General features: G+C 40.5%; 2 protein-coding genes and 1 pseudogene across 2 annotated transcripts; 1 reads left to right on the top strand and 2 right to left on the bottom strand.

The window, feature by feature from the left end:
• The first annotated feature begins 10,094 nt into the window (after window positions 1-10,094).
• LOC104763145 (uncharacterized) lies at window positions 10,095-12,357 on the top strand (annotated as a pseudogene).
• An 821-nt stretch (window positions 12,358-13,178) lies between these two features.
• Window positions 13,179-13,700, bottom strand: LOC104763144 (protein DOWN-REGULATED IN DIF1 11-like). Its single transcript, XM_010486557.2, has one exon. The coding sequence runs from the start codon at window positions 13,698-13,700 to the stop codon at window positions 13,179-13,181; it is 522 nt and encodes a 173-aa protein (XP_010484859.1).
• A 201-nt stretch (window positions 13,701-13,901) lies between these two features.
• LOC104760573 (stem-specific protein TSJT1) lies at window positions 13,902-17,885 on the bottom strand. The gene is made up of 7 exons (XM_010483516.3): window positions 17,641-17,885; window positions 17,485-17,555; window positions 17,307-17,351; window positions 15,607-17,088; window positions 14,927-15,167; window positions 14,704-14,824; window positions 13,902-14,361 (listed from the first exon to the last, which is right to left on the bottom strand). Exons 4-7 carry the CDS (start codon window positions 15,807-15,809, stop codon window positions 14,171-14,173), a joined length of 756 nt encoding a protein of 251 aa, XP_010481818.1. The 5' UTR covers window positions 15,810-17,088; window positions 17,307-17,351; window positions 17,485-17,555; window positions 17,641-17,885; the 3' UTR covers window positions 13,902-14,170.
• Window positions 17,886-18,089: the final 204 nt, after the last annotated feature.

The raw sequence follows: 18,089 nt of genomic DNA, 5'->3' as shown, positions 1-18,089 counted from the left end.
TGGTTGGAGAGGAGATTGATGGAAGAAGAACGACAAACTTGGGATCTTGTCCGGAAAGAGGGGGATGACACTCAAATCTCCGGCATGGAAGGACAAGGAGGTGACGAGTCTCATCCACGAAACCTGTAGAGCCCCACACCGGTGAATGGCGATACACAGAGGAAGAACGCGTCACCGAAAGAGCGGGAACCACTCACTCAGAGAATCGAACTTCCCCTGTTCGAAGGTGAAGATGCAGAGAGTTGGGTTCTCCAGGTGGAACAGTACTTTGAACTGCGAGAATTCACGGAAGAGGAGAAGCTCCGAGCGGTGAGAGTGTGCTTCTCCGGCGATGCACTCTCCTAGTACCATTGGGAAAGGGACCGCAACCCCTTTCTCAACTGGGAACAGCTGAAGAGACGCGTGTTGGAGGACTTTGCCCCAGCACATGACTTGACCGCATGTGAACGTCTACTGCTGCTCCGCCAGGACGAGTCGGTGGGGAAGTACTGCAAAGATTTCATTGCTTTGGCTTCCAACGCCCCAGAGGTGTCAGAAAGAGTCCTTGAGATGGCTTTCATGATCGGGTTGAAGCCTAAGGTGCGAAAGGGAGTGAAGATGTTTGAACCTCGAAACCTTAAGAAAATGATGAGTCTCTAGAGGATGGTGGAGGACTAGGATGGTGAAGGAAGTTCTCCGACACCTTCGGGATGGGAAAGTACAAGCAAAACGACGACACGAACCACAAGGGACAGATTCACGACACGTGGGACCCAGTTTGCGGGGTCGGGGTCAGTTTTGCCTAGTAACAAAAGTTTTTCTGCTTCTGAGGCCAAAACGATGCAGTATCGAGCGGGTGGGGAGAAAAAGCTAAATGCCCAAACTAAGGCTCCCAAGAATTGCCGACCACCTTTCAGATGATTAACTGATGCAGAGGCGAATGAGCGCCGATCTAAGGGGTTGTGTTTCTGGTGCGATGAGCGTTATCACGCGGATCATCGGTGTCGCCATAAAGAGTTGCAAGTCTTGGTGGTTGCTTCCGAGGAGGAGGAGGAGACTGAGATCGAGAAAGATGGAGAGTGCGTGGAGGAGGAGGTGGTAGTACCGGAGTTCGCGGCGTTGTCGATGCGATCTACGGCAGGGATCTCCTCACCTCGAACCATCAAGATACGAGGAACGGTGTTAGGAGAGATGTGGTGGTGATGATTGACAGTGGGGCCACCCACAACTTCCTATCTCGCTCCTTGGCTCAACGATTGGGCATCACTACAAAGGGAACAGGTAGTTACGGGGTACGAATGGGAACTGGATTTCTGGTGAGAGGGGAAGGTGTCTGCCAAAGGGTTACTCTTAAGCTTCTGGGGTATACTTTGGTCACCAGTTTCCTACCACTGGATTTGGGAGAAGCAAACGTTATACTGGGTATGCAATGGTTGGAAACTCTCGGGGATACGAAGGTGAACTGGAAGGAACAAAGGCTGGGTTTCATGGACGGAAAAGAATGGGTGACGCTCCATGGTGATCACAGCTTGCGGAACTCAGCTATCTCACTCAAAGCCCTATGGAAAGCGGTCAGAGACGAAGGTGAAGGCGTGTGGGTGGACTATGGGTGCTTACAAACGGAGTTGCAAAAAGAAGAGACAGTAACCCCAGCTGAGCTCCGATCCATGCTGGAGGACTTTGCTCAAATATTTGCTGAGCCCCAAGGGTTACCACCATCCCGGGGAAAGGAACACGCCATCATCTTGAAAACAGGAGCGGAACCATTCAGTGTTAGGCCGTTCAGGTATCCTCATGCATAAAAGGAGGAGATAGAGAGACATATAGCGGTCATGCTAGCCGCATGAATCATTAGGGAGAGTGGAAGCCCTTTCTCCAGTCTTGTCTTGTTGGTGAAGAAGAAAGACGGTAGCTGGAGGTTTTGTGTGGACTACCGTTGTAGTGACCCTCACTAAGGGTAGAAATCCCAAAATAAAAGTTTGAAAAAATGGCCGGAAAAGACTTAGAAAGGAAGAGGAAAAAAAACAAAGAAAGAGGGTCGAAGGATGTTCGAGGAAAAATTCGCGAGTCATAGGATGGCTGAGCCAAGACCGAAGTGACCGGATGAGCGATCGAGACCTGAAGACCGATCGGTAGTTGGCGGTTTACGCGGAAAACTGCATACGCGGAAGAGACAGTCAAGTACCGAAAAAGATGGTACGGTCCGAGAAGTGCCGGAAGGGAAGGGAAGGACCGAGGAGTACGGACCAAGATGTCCGAGAGTTGTCCAAGAAAAGACCGAGGGAGTCTGGAGGAACCGAAAGCAGTCCGGACCAAGACCGAGCAATGACAGAGAAGTGTCCGAGCGATGCCGTGTTTACCGGACGAAAGGACGGTAAAGCTTTTGCCGAAGAAAGAAGAGATAGTGGCGACATAATCATTGTTTACCTATGATTTGGACCAATCAAATTTCATGCACGGGCAAGTGTAATACACGCGCCACATGCAAGCTCATGCTTGCCAAGTGGCCGGTGTTTGGTTTACACGCGCCACATGCAAAGCTAAATGTGTCATTTTTCCAAACGCACTAAGGAGAAGAGAAGGGGGATGCTCGACTTATAAATATGCCCTCTTGAGATCATTTTTCTCATTTTCTCAAACCTAAACACTTAAAGCTTTTGATCTTGCTCTCAAATTCAAAGAGAGGAGAGAGTTGTTTGGGAGGGTGACGCCGTTGAGAAGAGAAGGAGACGCTGTTTGCGGGCGAAGAGAGTCGAGAAAGAGATGCTGTGAAGACGCTGTCTGACGCGAGGTAGGGAGTTGTCTGATCCGCGGTAATTGTGTGTGGGGACTGCATTGATCTTTACATCCTTGCATGTACCCTTTGCTTGTTGCATTTAGACTAGATTCATGTTAGAATCAGTTTAATTTGATGCATGCACAATATGGTAGGATTTATGCTAGATTCATGTTTAAATGCACATAGAATTTGAGCTAGGAATCACCATGCAAAAATAAATTGGGATGCATTTTAAGTAATTTAGACTTGCTTAAAATTGGGAAAAAGGGTTTGCATGCATGGTTGAACTTGAAGGATTTTACATGCAATAATTCTTGCTTAAAATCAGTTACATGCATAAATTAAATTGGTGAAGTTTATTTGCAATTTTATTGCATAAAACTGCATGAGGTTAGCTTGCATGCGTAATGGACTTAAAGGATTTATTTGGTTAAATCACTTAAAAATTGGCTTGCTTGCATAAGTGAACTTGTTGCATTAAATTGCTTAAGTTGCTTAAATTGGTTGAATGCTTGTAGAACAATCTAAGTTGCATGAATTGTCATTTTTGTTGCTTGTTGATTGTTGCATGTTATCTTGCTTGATTTTCTTGCTTGCTTTGCTTGATCTTCTTGCTTGAATGGTTCTTTGTATTTTAGCTAAGTCTCTCGAATTTCTTTCTTAAGTCCTAGCTAGAATAGAGTAGTCGATCTTCTGTTCCAAATGCGGTTTGTCTCACGAGAGTTCCTGATGACCACTCGCGCGGGACAATGTCAAGACTAGCTAGCTACTAGTGTGACCGCTACATGACGATGTAGCATTTATGTGGGCTCATGCTGGTTACCTTTGTGGTTTCGGCATGGGAAATGTTGTGGAACGGAACAGATTATCGAGGGCCTTTAGGTGAAAGAGTCTAGAGTATTTCAAGTATCCCTTGTTTTATTCTAGTCGTCTTTGCGAGTCGTGTAAGAGTTAAGAGTCTAAAGTGTCCAAGTAGTCCTTGTTCCCTTTAGTGGTCTTTCTCCGTGAATAGCGAGTTTGGATTGTCTGAGTCAGGTCGCGTTGTTCTAACCTCTCTTGCTTGTTTGTTGCTTATTGCATCCGCTATTATTTCTGTTGCGTTGCTTTGATTGTTTGTTGTTTGCTGCCTTGCTTGTTTCCTTTGCTTGCTGGGGTAGTCGGGTTGGGGAAGTAGAATCCTGTTTAGGAAAGGGGTGCCGAGGCTCACTGAGTAATCTTAGATTACTCATGATATTATTTTGTCTTGCAGGAAGCCTAAGTGAGTCTAGAGCTGGAGCAAACTTTAGGGTACCAGATAGGGTTTTCTGTGTTCTTTGTAAAACCCTATATTTTCCTAAATGATTTATGTAAAACTAACCGACTATCTATGTATATTGCTTTGATCACTTACTTCCAATGTAATAAATTATTATAGTAATATATATTCGGTTTTCGGGGGAAAACATGACAAGTTGCAAATAGTACTCGGCCTTGTCCGAGTCAACACAACGCGCATGGGACGCAAGGGTTGCAAAGCCTAAGTGAACCTCAGCCGCGGGCAGAGTCGCGTCCAGGAGGACTGGTCGGGAAGCTGCAGCTTCCGTCCCTCGACCAGACCACCAGGGTGCGGTTCCCACACATGTGGCATCCCGGTGCCATCCGCGGTCCTGTCCGGCCGTACGGCGGTTCGGGGGCGTTACAACCGTGCCCTGAATAAAGCCACGGTGCCGGATAGCTATCCCATTCCAATGATCGACCAGCTGTTAGATGAACTCCATGGTGCAAGGGTGTTCTCGAAGTTGGACCTTTGCTCTGGTTATCATCAGATCAGAGTGAGATCAGAGGACATACCAAAGACATCATTTTGATCACATGATGGACATTACGAGTTTCTCGTAATGCCCTTTGGGCTGACAAACGCCCCCGCCACGTTTCAGTCACTGATGAACGACATCTTCCGTCCATTCCTACGAAGATTTGTGCTGATGTTCTTCGATGACATCCTAGTCTACAGCAAAACCTTGGTGGAACACAAAGCGCATCTCAAGGAATTCCTTCAGATGCTACACAAGCACAGCTTATACGCTAACCAAAAGAAGTGCCAGTTCGGTAGTGATCAAATCGAGTACATGGGGCATGTTATCACCCCTGAGGGAGTCACAGCAGATCCTAGCAAGATCAGTGCGATGGTAGAGTGGGAGACACCATCAAACATCAAAGCTGTGAGAGGATTCTTAGGGCTTACTGGGTACTATCGCAAATTTGTGCAGAATTACGGGGTGATCGCACGTACTCTGACCACGTTGCTCAGAAAGGATCAGTTTGAATGGGGAGACAAAGCTGATGAAGCCTTCAAGTTGCTTATGGTCGCCATGACAACAGTCCCGGTTTTGGCTTTACCAAACTTTTCCAAACTCTTTGTGGTGGAATCTGATGCTTCACGGATCGGTCTAGGGGCCGTGTTGACAAATAGGCAGAAGCTCAAGTCGGTGTATGAGCGTGAACTCATGGCTATAGTCTTGGCTATACAAAAATGGCGCCATTACTTGTTGGGAAGGAAATTTTTGGTAAGAACTGATCAGAAAAGCCTTAAGTTCTTGTTGGAGCAGAGGGAAATCAACTTAGAGTATCAGCGGTGGCTCACTAAGATACTGGGATTCAACTTCGACATCCATTACAAACCAGGTCTCGAGAACAAAGCTGACGATGCTTTGTCACGCAAAGAAGTAGTCCCGGCACTCTTTGCCCTGTCTGTTCCTGCGGCGGTACAGTTGGAGGAGATTTACTCCGAGGTTGATAAGGACAAGGATCTTCAAAAGATCATTGGTGACCTGCGTGCTAATGGGGGATCATATCCTGACTACTTGTTGGTTCAGGGACGTCTGCTGAGACATGGTAAACTCGTGATTCCCAAAGACTCAGCTATCACGGGTTTACTTATGAGGGAATTCCACGAGGGAAAATTCAGTGGTCATGGAGGAATTCTAAAGACTCAGAAAAGGATAGGAGAACTATTCTTTTGGGAAGGGATGATGACAGATATCGAGCGTCATGTGGCCGCGTGTTAGGTTTGTCAGCGTTACAAATACTCGACACTAACTCCCGCTGGTCTGCTACAACCTTTGCCAGTTCCAGAAAGAGTTTGGGAGGACATTTCGATGGATTTCGTCGAAGGCTTGCCTAAATCAGGAGGACACAATGCAGTGTTGGTGGTGGTGGACAGGCTATCCAAGTATGCCCACTTCTTGCTGATCAAACATCCCTTTACAGCGACGGAGGTGGCAAACTTGTTCATTCAAGAGGTGATGAGGTTACATGGATTTTCCAGGTCCATCGTTTCTGATCGAGACAGAGTTTTAACTTGCCAATTCTGGAAGGAGCTGTTCAGGTTGTCGGGAACAAACCTATGCTTCAGTACTGCCTATCATCCTCAGACCGATGGGCAAACAGAGGTCACTAACAGAAGCCTGGAGACTTATCTTTGGTGTTTGGCGGGTGAACAACCACAAACTTGGGCTAAGTTCTTACCATGGGCAGAATGGTGTTACAATACTTCATTACACTCGGCTCTCAAGTCGATACCATTCCAGGTGTTGTATGGCAGGGAACCACCTACACTGTTCAAGTACGAGACTCGCTCTACCGCCAATGCTGATTTGGATAAGCAGATGCAGTAGAGAGATGCTTTATTGGGGTTGATCAGGGAACACTTGCACAATGCTCAACAGCGAATGAAGAAACAAGCGGATGCTCATAGCAGGGAGGTTTAGTTTCAGGTGGGGGACCAGGTTTATCTCAAAATGCGGCCTTTTTGTCGTCGATCCTTATCCAGGAGACCAAATGAGAAGTTGGCTGCTCATTTCTACGGTCCTTACAGGTTGGAAGCACGGGTTGGAGCTGTGGCTTATCGTCTCAAATTACCACCAAAGGCCAAGATACACCCCACGTTCCAGATTTCTTATCTTTGGTGTTTGGCGGGTGAACAACCACAAACTTGGGCTAAGTTCTTACCATGGGCAGAATGGTGTTACAATAATTCATTCCACTCGGCTCTCAAGTCAATACCATTCCAGGTGTTGTATGGCAGGGAACCACCTACACTGTTTTAGTACGAGACTCGCTCTACCGCCAATGCTGATTTGGATAAGCAGATGCAGTAGAGAGATGCTTCATTGGGGTTGATCAGGGAACACTTGCACAATGCTCAACAGCGAATGAAGAAACAAGCGGATGCTCATAGCAGGGAGGTTTAGTTTCAGGTGGGGGTCCAGGTTTATCTCAAAATGCGGCCTCTTTGTCGTTGATCCTTATCCAAGAGACCAAATGAGAAGTTGGCTGCTCGTTTCTACGATCCTTACAGGTTGGAAGCACGGGTTGGAGCTGTGGCTTATCGTCTCAAATTACCACCAAAGGCCAAGATACACCCCACGTTCCACATTTCTCAACTGAAGAAAGCAGTCGGGGATCAGTTGGTGACATCGTCCATACTGGCACAGTTGACAGAGGAAGCAGTCCTCGAGACATAGCCGGAAATGGTGTTAGGTACACGCAAGAACCCTCGATCCGGACCAGCTGAAGTGTTGATCAAATGGAAGGGATTACCGGATTTTGAAAGCTCTTGGGAATGGGTCAGTACGATTAAGGGGCAGTTTCCACTCTTCAACGTTGAGGGCAAGGTGAATTTCAAAGGGGAGGGTAATGATACATATAGACCTCAACACCCTCCTATCCTCTACCAGTACCAAAGGAGAAAGAGAAGCCCAAGTGGCTAAAGTCCACTTAGGAGAATCCAGTAGGTCTAAGAGAAGATAGCAGGCCTCTTGGAAAAGTTACCATAGTTAAGTTATAATAATCGAGGTAGAGTTAATGTCCTTGTCCTACGGCTTTGTGGCCTCAACGGCTCTTTGGTGTAGAGACAAAGGATCCGTAGGGTTGGTAGTAGTACTTATATGGCAGGAGAGGGAAGAGAGTGGTCATCGAATATCAGAATACTATTGTAAGGGGAGGGGAGAGACTCCGAACAATTCTCTCATTTGTCTCACTTTGTCTTATATTAAAGAGCATTTTTCTTATTCACTGTCCTTATTCTCACTTCCCTATCCTAAACGTATCAGTGGCAGATCTTGGAGAAGCCCTTATGATCCCTCAAGCAGGGACTTACCGTTCAAACGCGATATTCAAGGGCTACCTGAGTTTAATCGTGCAAGAAAGAGTTTGTAATTGTATTGTAACGACCGGTCCGTTGAATGGAGTCAGATTTAGTGGCATACCGACGATCCAAAATTGGAGCTACTTTGATGTTGTTAACAACTTCAAAGAGAACATAGAGGAAGTTGCTTACAGTTTCAAAGTCACCAACCAAACCTCCACTCGAGATTTACTCTGATTTCCCAAGGGTTATTACAGATTGTTAGTGATAATTAATTTTGGCCTTTCTCTTAATTTAATTATTATTATGTGAAAATGTATGTGTATTAAGTATTAACAGATGTCGGTTAATGAGTGTGTTATATAATGCGTTGTAAGAAAAAAAAACTTACACCAAACACAAACACAAACACATATTCATTCTTCTTCACTTCCTCACTACCCAGAAGATGTTTCGTTATAAGGGGCCTTCCTCTGCCGAGAATAAGAGCATACCTTATTCAAGCCGTTCAGTAAAGGATAAGATCAACGTTGCTCGAAAATATGGTGAAGACTTGGTGGTTTCAAGGATAAGAGTATGGTGGCCTGTAGATCCGAGGCTACACCACAAGTCCACAACTTATACAGATTTGTACAGTTGTAGCCTCTAGTCCATTTAGCATATTTTAGTTATGTTGGACTAGTTCGAATGAATGGTGTATAAAAACGTAAAATAATTTTTTTATTGCTTTGGCTATTTGATTAGCAAAAACAAATTGGTAGCAGTCAAACTACAAAAAACGCATAAACACATCACCAACACTAGGGAATATTAATTTATTACTCCAAAGAGACCGGAGCACCAATGTTGCTTCCAACTCTACGGACACAATCGTTCCATGTTTGTTTACTTTCTGGAATACCCTTACAAGCAAAACTTTTATACTTATACGAGGTGAATATATATGATCTTACCCCATCCGAAATGACAATCTTTGCCAATCTTCAATATATCACGACAACATTCATCAGTGATTTAAGGAGTCTCAACGAACATGTTCTTGAAAACCTCATCTCTGCATTTTGTGATTGCTTTTCAATGCAAGCGTCAAGAAATTGAGCTGTTTGTGCGAGTAATGGTGAGCAAGCTCCATGTCATTCTCCATTTTTTTTAAAACATTTTTTGTTCTGGTGTAGTGATATCTTATTAAAATCAAATAATAAATAACATATTTTATTCAATATAGTATGAGAAATAAAAAATGTGATTCTAAAAATGACCGCTACAATTAGTAAATCGGATCACTGGTAAGTACAGATTTTCTTGATTCTACCAATTATAACCGATTTATGCAATTATATTCAAAATTTAATAGTGGTAAGTCGTTAGGTTTACTATATCGACTATAGTCAAAACCAGAGTATAAAACTAAGTAAATTAAATATATAAATAGTAAAATACGTAGAGTAAATCAAAGAAAGATACTATTATTATTTTGTTATTAATGAACCAAAATTTACGTAAATATTTCGTGCATATTAATTGCAGGTTGTCATCTAGTCTCTATATACTTATTTAAGCAATGTTGTTACAAGTTTAACCCTACTATCATGTGGCATACTAACAAAAATTTCTTTGCATTTTATTTAATTTAATAACTAACCAAAGAAAAGCTTATATTAGTTTATAAAATAATATTCTTTTCTTTTTGTTTGCCAAAAAAAAAAGTTTATAAAATAATAAAAGAATGTTTTTGATATTATTTAACAAATTCCATTTATTATTCCAGAAATCTTAGGAAACAGTAACAAACTATTTCGAATAATTATAAAACTTAATTTTATTTTTAAAACTAAGATTAAATCTGTGTTTTAAAAGGCGAGGCCTAGGCGCGCCTAGGCTCAAGGCGAGAGTATGCTCATGGTTCACCGCCTCTAGTAGCTGAAGCGAGGCTATATGGCAAAGGCGCTCGCTCCTTAGACGCCTTGATGTGAATCTCGCTTTGGAGCTTTGGCGCCTATTGCAATAAAAGGTAACAATTGTTAAAAGTTGATATTTATTTGCCTTATACTGTTCCGAAATATATGCGTACATATTTGATTGCTAAAAATTAAAAACTACTTTTCACGTATTCAGCCTCTTCTCACATCTCCAGCCTTTTTCTCGATTAGCTCTTTCTCCATTCTCCCTACTCTTTCTTCTTACTCTTCTTTCTTCAAACTCCTCATCATGTCTGATCCTACTAAGCCTAGAGATCCAGCATGGAAATATACGACTCTAGTTTCTGGTAAACATGGTAACTTTATGTGTATCTTTTGTAAGAAAGTCACAAATGGTGGAGTTCAACGTGCAAAGCAGCATATCGTTGGTGTTTTTAGGAATGTTACTGCCGGCAAACTAGTTAATGATAGTGTGAGTGAAGAAGTGAAAACTTTCATGCTTAACAAGGCTGAAGTTAAAGCCACTACTCAAATGCTGCCACCACAAGCCACTATATACAATATGGTAGATGAAGATGAGGATGAAGGTTATCCTAGTCAGCCACCTTCCAAGAAACGTAAGGGTCCAATGGATAGGTATGTTCTTCCAACTCCACATGATATCTTGAAAGGAAGAAATGACGAAAAAGAGGTTTTTGGAAAATCTGATAAGGAACTTAGGGACAAGGCATGTGCTGCTATTGCAAGGTGGTTTTATGATGCAGGGCTTCCGTTTAATGCTGTTACTTTTGATAGTTTTAGAGAAGCACTTGAATTAGTTGGTCAATATGGGTGTTGCTTTAACCCACCAACTATGTATGAGCTGCGGGTTCCTTTCTTGAAGAAGGAAGTAAAAGAAACAGAAAATCTGATGGTGGAGCACAAAACAGAATGGGCAACTAAAGGCTGTTCGATTATGTCTGATGGATGGCGTGATTCTGTTGTCCAAAAGGACATTATTAAGTTAACTCTCCAAAGGGATCAGTTTTCATCAAATCAGCTGATGTATCAACAGATGTGAAAGATGCTAATTTGCTGTTTGATAAGCTTGATCGTATGGTTGAAGAAGTTGGGGAATCTAATGTTGTCCAAGTGATAACGGACAATGCATCAGACTATGTAAAAGCTGGTGAGTTTGTTACTTTATAAGGTTCTGTTTTTTTCTGATTTTTTTTTTCAGATTGATACTAACAAGTCTTTGTGTTTTATTACTATTGTAGGCCAATTGCTAATGGCGAAACGACCACATCTTTATTGGCTTCCTTGTGCAGCCCACTGTATAGATCTCATGTTGGAGGATATAGGAAAACTTCCTATGGTGAAATCTGCAATCAAGAACTGTATCTACATGAACGGCTACATCTATAGTCACACTTCTCTTGTGAATATGATGAGGAAATTCACAAACCAAGCAAATCTACATAGACCAGCAGTTACTCGGTTTGCTACATCATTCATCACACTTGCGTAGTATCACAAGAAGAGGAAAAACTTGGGGAGTTTAGTAACTTCTGAAGAATGGAATGATTCAAAATGGCCAAAGGATTTAAGAGTAATGAATGTGAAAAAGTTCTTCATGAGCGACAGATTTTGGTACAGAGTGTTGTATGCACTGAAGTTGACAGGGCCTCTAGTTAAGGTTCTTAGGTTGGTTGATGGGAAAAAAATCAGATATGGTGTACATTTATGAAGCTATGGATAGGGCTAAAAAGGCCATTGATAAGACCTTCAATGAGAAGGAAGGACAGTACAAAGATGCATTTGCAATCATTGATAAGCGATGCGATTGTCAACTCCATCATCCTTTGCATGTTGCTGGCTACTTTCTGAATCCAGAATTTCAGTATACTCTAGAATCTGAGGTGAACTGTGAAGAGATTATGAAAGGTATCTACAATGTTATTGAAAGGTTGGTTCCTGAACTTGCAACTCAAGATAAGATATACACAGAGTTGACGATGTTTAAAAATGCTGAAGGACTCTTTGGGATGCCCATGGCGAAAAGACAAAGGAAGTTAAAAGCACCAGCTGAGTGGTGGTCTTCTTATGGAGGATCTACACCAACACTTAGAGACTTTGCTATAAAGTTTCTTAGTCTCAATTGTAGTGCAACTGGTTGTGAGAGAAACTGGAGTGTGTTTCAACATCTCCATACCAAGAAAAGGAATCGATTGGCTCAAGAACGATTGAATGATTTGGTGTTTGTTAAGTACAATCGCATTTTACAACGTTGTTACAAGCTGAAAGATACCATTGATCCAATCATCCTAGAAGATATTGATGATTGTAATGAGTGGCTGGTTGGAAGAATGGATGAGGAGTCTACTGTTGAGTATGATCTAGTGTTTGAAGATGATTATTTAACATGGGATGTGGTAAGCAAAGCATCTGGAGCTAATAAGCCTAACTATCTTACTAGAGCTAAAAAAGCATCATCACAATCGGCAAGTAGAGATGAGAAAGGGAAGAATACAGCCTTAAGCATCATCACAATCGGCAAAACATTTGCTTAGTGTTTCGCAAATGATATCGCGTTAAGAGAAATAAGATTTTTAAGATAAAAATGGTGCACAAAAGTTTTCCAATCAAACGAAAATATTCTCAACAGAGTGCAAAAATCATATGTGAATAAGATGATATGATTTTTCGAAATGAGAAGGAGGATATGTCAAGAGAGGCATGTGACATTGGAAGAAGAGGATACTTCTGAATTTACAAGTAGATATCAGTCAAGTAGTGAGATACAAACAGCACAAATGGTGCAGGAGTGTGAAGATTCGACTCAAATAAATGAAGCTTGTTTTCTCCCATCAAAGAAATCACAATCATACAGAAATGTTCGAGAAAAATGCATGGAGAGACGCCATGAGTGAAGAAATTAAGACGATAGAAGAGAATGAAATTTTTTTTATTGTGAACAAACCGGAGAAGAAGAATATCATTGGCATGAAGACGATGGAGTTTCAAAATGAACGATTTGGTGTTGTCACCACAAGAATTGAAGAAATAAGTAGCAAGCTTGGTGTAGAGTGTGGTCGAGAGAAAGGAGACATAACATACACCTGATTCTAACCTTTTTAAAGTTAAAGAACTTGATTAAAAGAAAAGTTATTCTACTTTTGCACAAGTAGAAAGAAATTCCAACACATATGGGATTCAACATCATTTAGCGTATGCATTTTTTAGTTATGTTGGACTAGTTCGAATGAATGATGTATAAGATTGTAAAATATTTTTTTATTGCTCTCGCTTATTGATTAGCAAAAACAAGTTGGTTAAACAATCAAATTACCAAAAACGCCTAAACATATCATTAGCATCAGGGAATATCAGTTTAATACTCCAAAGAGACCGGAGCGCCAATGTTGCTACCAACTCTACGGACACAATCGTTCCATGACTGTTTGCTTTTTGGAATACCCTTAGAAGCAAAACTTTTATTCTCATAAGAGGTGAATATGAACTTAACCCATACGAGATGACAATTTTTGCCAACCTTCAACATATGATGACAACATTCATCAGTGATTTGAGGAGACTCAGCGAACATGTTTTTGTAAACCTGACCTCCGCATTTCTTGCCTTGCTTTTCAATGCAAGAGTCAAGAAAATCGAGCTGTTTGTGCGAGTAATGGCTAGCAAGCTCTGTGTCATACTCCATTGCGGGTGAATCAGCCACTTCAAGTGGAGTTTCATCAGGAGATTCGACGTAAAATTCGAAATCTGAAGTTGGAGAATCGGCCACATCTTCTAGTACCTCGTCTGTATATGGATTGATGATCTGGGAGAAAGTCGGACAAACCATGTAAAACATTACTATGGACACCATCATTACCATGAGAAGAGACTTCGCCATTTTTTGCTTTTGGTTTTGGATGTAAGATTTTTGTTTTTCGTTTGTCAATGTAAGGATTGGTGACAAGAAAACAAGAGATGTTTTATAAGGTAATCAGTGGTATTGAATTGATTAAACGTTTATTAATTATAATAGTTTTGTATATGTTATGAACTTCATAAACCTCAACATTTAACTGAAGCATATAGTCAACACAAACGATGAAACAAAAAAAAACTTATTTATTTATTGATTTTATTTTTTAAGTAACGCAAACAGAGAAACAAAAGTCTCGTCTTATGGTTCCAAAGTTTCACAAAACTGTGACATACTTCTCAAATCCTCAACTCAAACATGTACATGAACGCAATAGAGAGAAAACATTGTGGTGTGAAATATTGTCTCAATGTAACTCAAAACATGTACGGAAAGAGAGGGGACAAGACGAGAGAGGGAAGATGTTGAGCTTTGTGATAATGTATGACTCCGGTTTAGATATGACCGGCCCAATTTTGGGAGCTATCGACTCTAGGCATCTTGGTACTCTCTCTCTTAGTCTCAGCGTCAACTTTGAAGGTTGCACCACACACGTCTCCTGAACTGTCCACTCTCGGCACTGGCTTCAACTCGTTCTTTGGGTGCTCGAAGCTCCTCAATCCTCCAGACGATGTAAAGAAGCAACCTTTAAACACCAAATAAAAAACCATGTAATCATTTAGTCATATTGCTAAACAACAATCACACAGACCTTTGGAAGTCTTTCCACTTGATATTTCCATTCAATCAATATAAAATATGTCTAAATTAAAACCCTCGTTGAATTAGCAAACCCCTAACTGGATCTCTATATATACTATACCTATTAATACATAATAAAGCAGTCAGCATCAATCTTGAGTTTGACTTGAGAGTTTCTTTTTTTCTGCTGTTGTTTATGGGTTTACCAAACTATAAAATAGCTTATCCCAATCTTTCTGATGGGTAACTTCAAAAGAGTCAAAATCAAATAAAGTGAAGTTGTTACCTTTAGGGAAAGGACCAAAAGATTTAGCGCAACCTTTCTTCATCATCTCGGTGTTATCAGAAAGAACTAGATGTCCTTCAGCATCATTACCCCAAAAGAATGGCACACTTCCATCTGCGTCCTGCGCACATTGATAAACCAGTCAAATCCATAACAACGTGCTTGCAATATAAAGCCAACTTAAAAACAAGAAGATCAAGAAATGGACAAGAATGTTACTTACAGCAGCAGAGAAGACGGTTTGCTTAGCACCATCAAAGAGGATAAACGCAAACTTGCCATGGAAATCTCTGACAACTTTGTCCACAGGGTAAGGGCCTCGATCACGCAACGTCCTGTAAGCCTCAATCACAATGATGGCCTCGTTTGTGATTTTGTTCAGCCCATACTGTTGCTTCAGAAAAGGAAGATTCTCAATGTGTCCTTGGAAGAGACAGAAAATGTCATCCACCACAGTAAATAATCTGCCAAAAATCAAAAAACAAAAAAAAAAAAGAAACCAAAATCACATTACCAAACAAATATACAAAAATCAACAACCACAAATTACTCAAAACTAGTGTAGATCAGTCTCAATCATCTTAAATCAGCGATAACAACATCATCATCATCATCTAGTGTAAGTTTGTAGAATCTTTAGTTACAGTTCATCATCAATTCATCATCATCAAAAGCAATCCAAAAAAACCATAAATCCAAGATCGCAAGCACAAAATAAAAAGTCAATCCAAGTAAAATCATCAGCGAAACAGCGAAATGAAACTATCATAACCACAAATCAAACCGATTCAGATTCCAGAAACAAACAAAAATCGAAACCGAAACATTAGGGATTTCAAAAATCAAAGATTCAGTAGAGATCAAGCACAAAAAAATCAAAGAGAAGAAGGAGTTGGGATTGACCTAGGAACACGAGGATCAGTGTTATCAAGAGAGTAAGCAACGAATCCAGAAGATCCGAAGTTAAGCGTGACGGAGTTTGGATTCACAGAAGAGAAATGAGTCGCAAGAGATCCATCTTTCAAAGCGTAAGCAGACTCTGAAGAGTGTGGACTCTGTAAAGCTTCGGGGCTATTCGCCACCGTCTTCTCAAACACAGCCAGCATTTTTTTCTCAGTGATTCTCGGAAAAAAAATTACAGATTAAGAGAAGAAAAAAAAATGATGAGAAGAAAGAAGAGAAGTGGGAAAGACCGGGAAGGGCTATAAAGAGAATCTTTGTAGGAGGGTAAGTTTACGATTTTACCCTTTTGGTATGGACACGTGTCTCGGAATGAGTGGATTAGACAGTTTTGGATATCAATGAGGTTAGTAAAAATAGACACGTAGTAAATTAGATGGATAATGGTATCTTTAAACGGGTTAATGTTTTTTAGTTGGATAAATAGTAAAGCAATTTATAGAAACAACAAGTAATTTTTGGAATGTATTTGATAATGCGGTGTTTATTACAAGGTTTAACGCGTAATTAGGGAGATGATTATGCGGAGGTAATTAATTAATTTTGGGTAACGTATAAAATTAAAAAAAAAAAAAGCTTAATTTTGGGGGAAGAATCAAATGGAACAAATGAGGATATCATTATTATCAGGATAAGGTTTATAAAAATATAAAAAGTCATGAAAATGACGTGGCGAGTACGTGCACTCGATATTCTTAATTATTTTTGAAAAATTAAATCGAGGGAAAGCACATGGGGGAGACATCAGAATATATAAATCCCCTTAATAAATAAATAAAATCATCCAACGGGTCGATTCGTCACGCGTTTTTGATCGATACATGTAAGTATGTAACCGACTTAAACTTATTAAATTATAGTTTCGCATATTTATTAAAGTTGGTTTTTAAAAAAATTTGACAGCATATAGTATAGCTATGACTAGGAGCCTATGATTAAAAGTTTTAAATTTGTCTACAAATGTAAAAACACTTTTATGGTTCGAGCTAGGTCTGGACTCTGGATAATTGGAATTGGTTTCGGTTTGTTTCTACTCGGTTCGGATTTTTTTTGGTTTTTGGAATCGGTTTGGTTCGGTTCTGATTCGGATCTGGTTCTAAAACTAAGATTTTTTCAGATGTTTTCTGGTTTGGTTACAGTTACAAAGTTTTTCATATCTATTTGGACTCGGGAATTTTAAAATTCCGATTCGATTTCGATTTAATCTTTTTGGTTCGCTTATAATTCAATACTTTTGGTTCGATTAATTTGCGTACCAAAATTTTGTGGGTAGTAACGTCTTTGAACATTCAATCAATGGCGTGAAATGTGGGCAAGGGTGCATTTCTACTCCGGAAAAAAAAAACATATGATGCAATAAGCTTTACCTCCACACCCTTTACCACGTTACCATCAGACTGAATGGCATGGATTTGCCCCCATTACCTAATAAAAATATCGATTTAATCCGAAAGCTCAGAACTCCAAAACAGAGAATGAAACAAATTGAACCAGATTAAAGATCCACAAGTTACAGGTTGTTTCATGAAGTAGACTTTAGCACTATGCGCCTAATCAATTTTATTCATCCAACAAAGAACCACAGAATGAGAGAAGTAGATTAACAGAAACAAAGGTTCCTTCTCATGTAAGAACAAACTAACATTTTCCTTGATCTCCTTGTCTTGCTCGATTCTCTCTTCTTCACTCTACAGAGCAAAGATCACAACAAGGTTTCAAAAATTCAATCAAAAATTATACAGAATCAAACATGGATTAACAAAATTGATAAATTACATCATCATAGAGACTAGAGAGAGAGAGAGAGAGAGAGAGAGAGACCTTTTTGTTGATGGGGCAAAGGAAGAGAACAACAAGAACAGCAAGACCTTTTTGCAGCTGCGACGTTAGACCTAGCTACCAAAAGAGACATGTGAGTACATTGTCGGCGGATCCATAAGAAAAGAAAAACAGATGAAAGATTTCAGAAGAACAGACCTTATTCGTTAGCATTGTTTCATCATACGCTCGATTTGGTTCACGAAACTCCGATTGATTATTGATTCCCAGTCGCGGTGTAGATGTTGATTACGGCGGAGTAGAGACGAGTTTCTTTTGTAATTCTTCTCGATTCTCCTCCCAAATCGATCTCAAATCGATCACAAATCGATTTTCTTCTTTCGTTTCGCCATCGACGATAACGAGAGAGAGACAAACGGAAAAAAAAGTAAACACGCGTCAAATGTTTGTTTTTTTTTGGTTTTCTCTAATTTTTCATCCAATCAAAATGAAACACGTATGGTCCTTATGAATTTCTAGAAACCCTTATGGTCCTTATGAATTTCTAGAAACCCTTATCTAAGAGTTAATCCTTAGCTTAATACAGAATTTACATTTATTTTTTTGTGCTTTTTTGCCTAAGGATCAGAGGTAAGAAAGTAAGAAAC

Source organism: Camelina sativa, chromosome 18, assembly GCF_030686135.1.
Source record: "Camelina sativa cultivar CO46 ecotype springtype chromosome 18, ASM3068613v1".
NCBI classification, from domain to species: Eukaryota; Viridiplantae; Streptophyta; class Magnoliopsida; order Brassicales; family Brassicaceae; genus Camelina; species Camelina sativa.
Note: the sequence above shows the minus strand (reverse complement) of the source record. Positions and strands in the feature narration are given on the sequence as shown.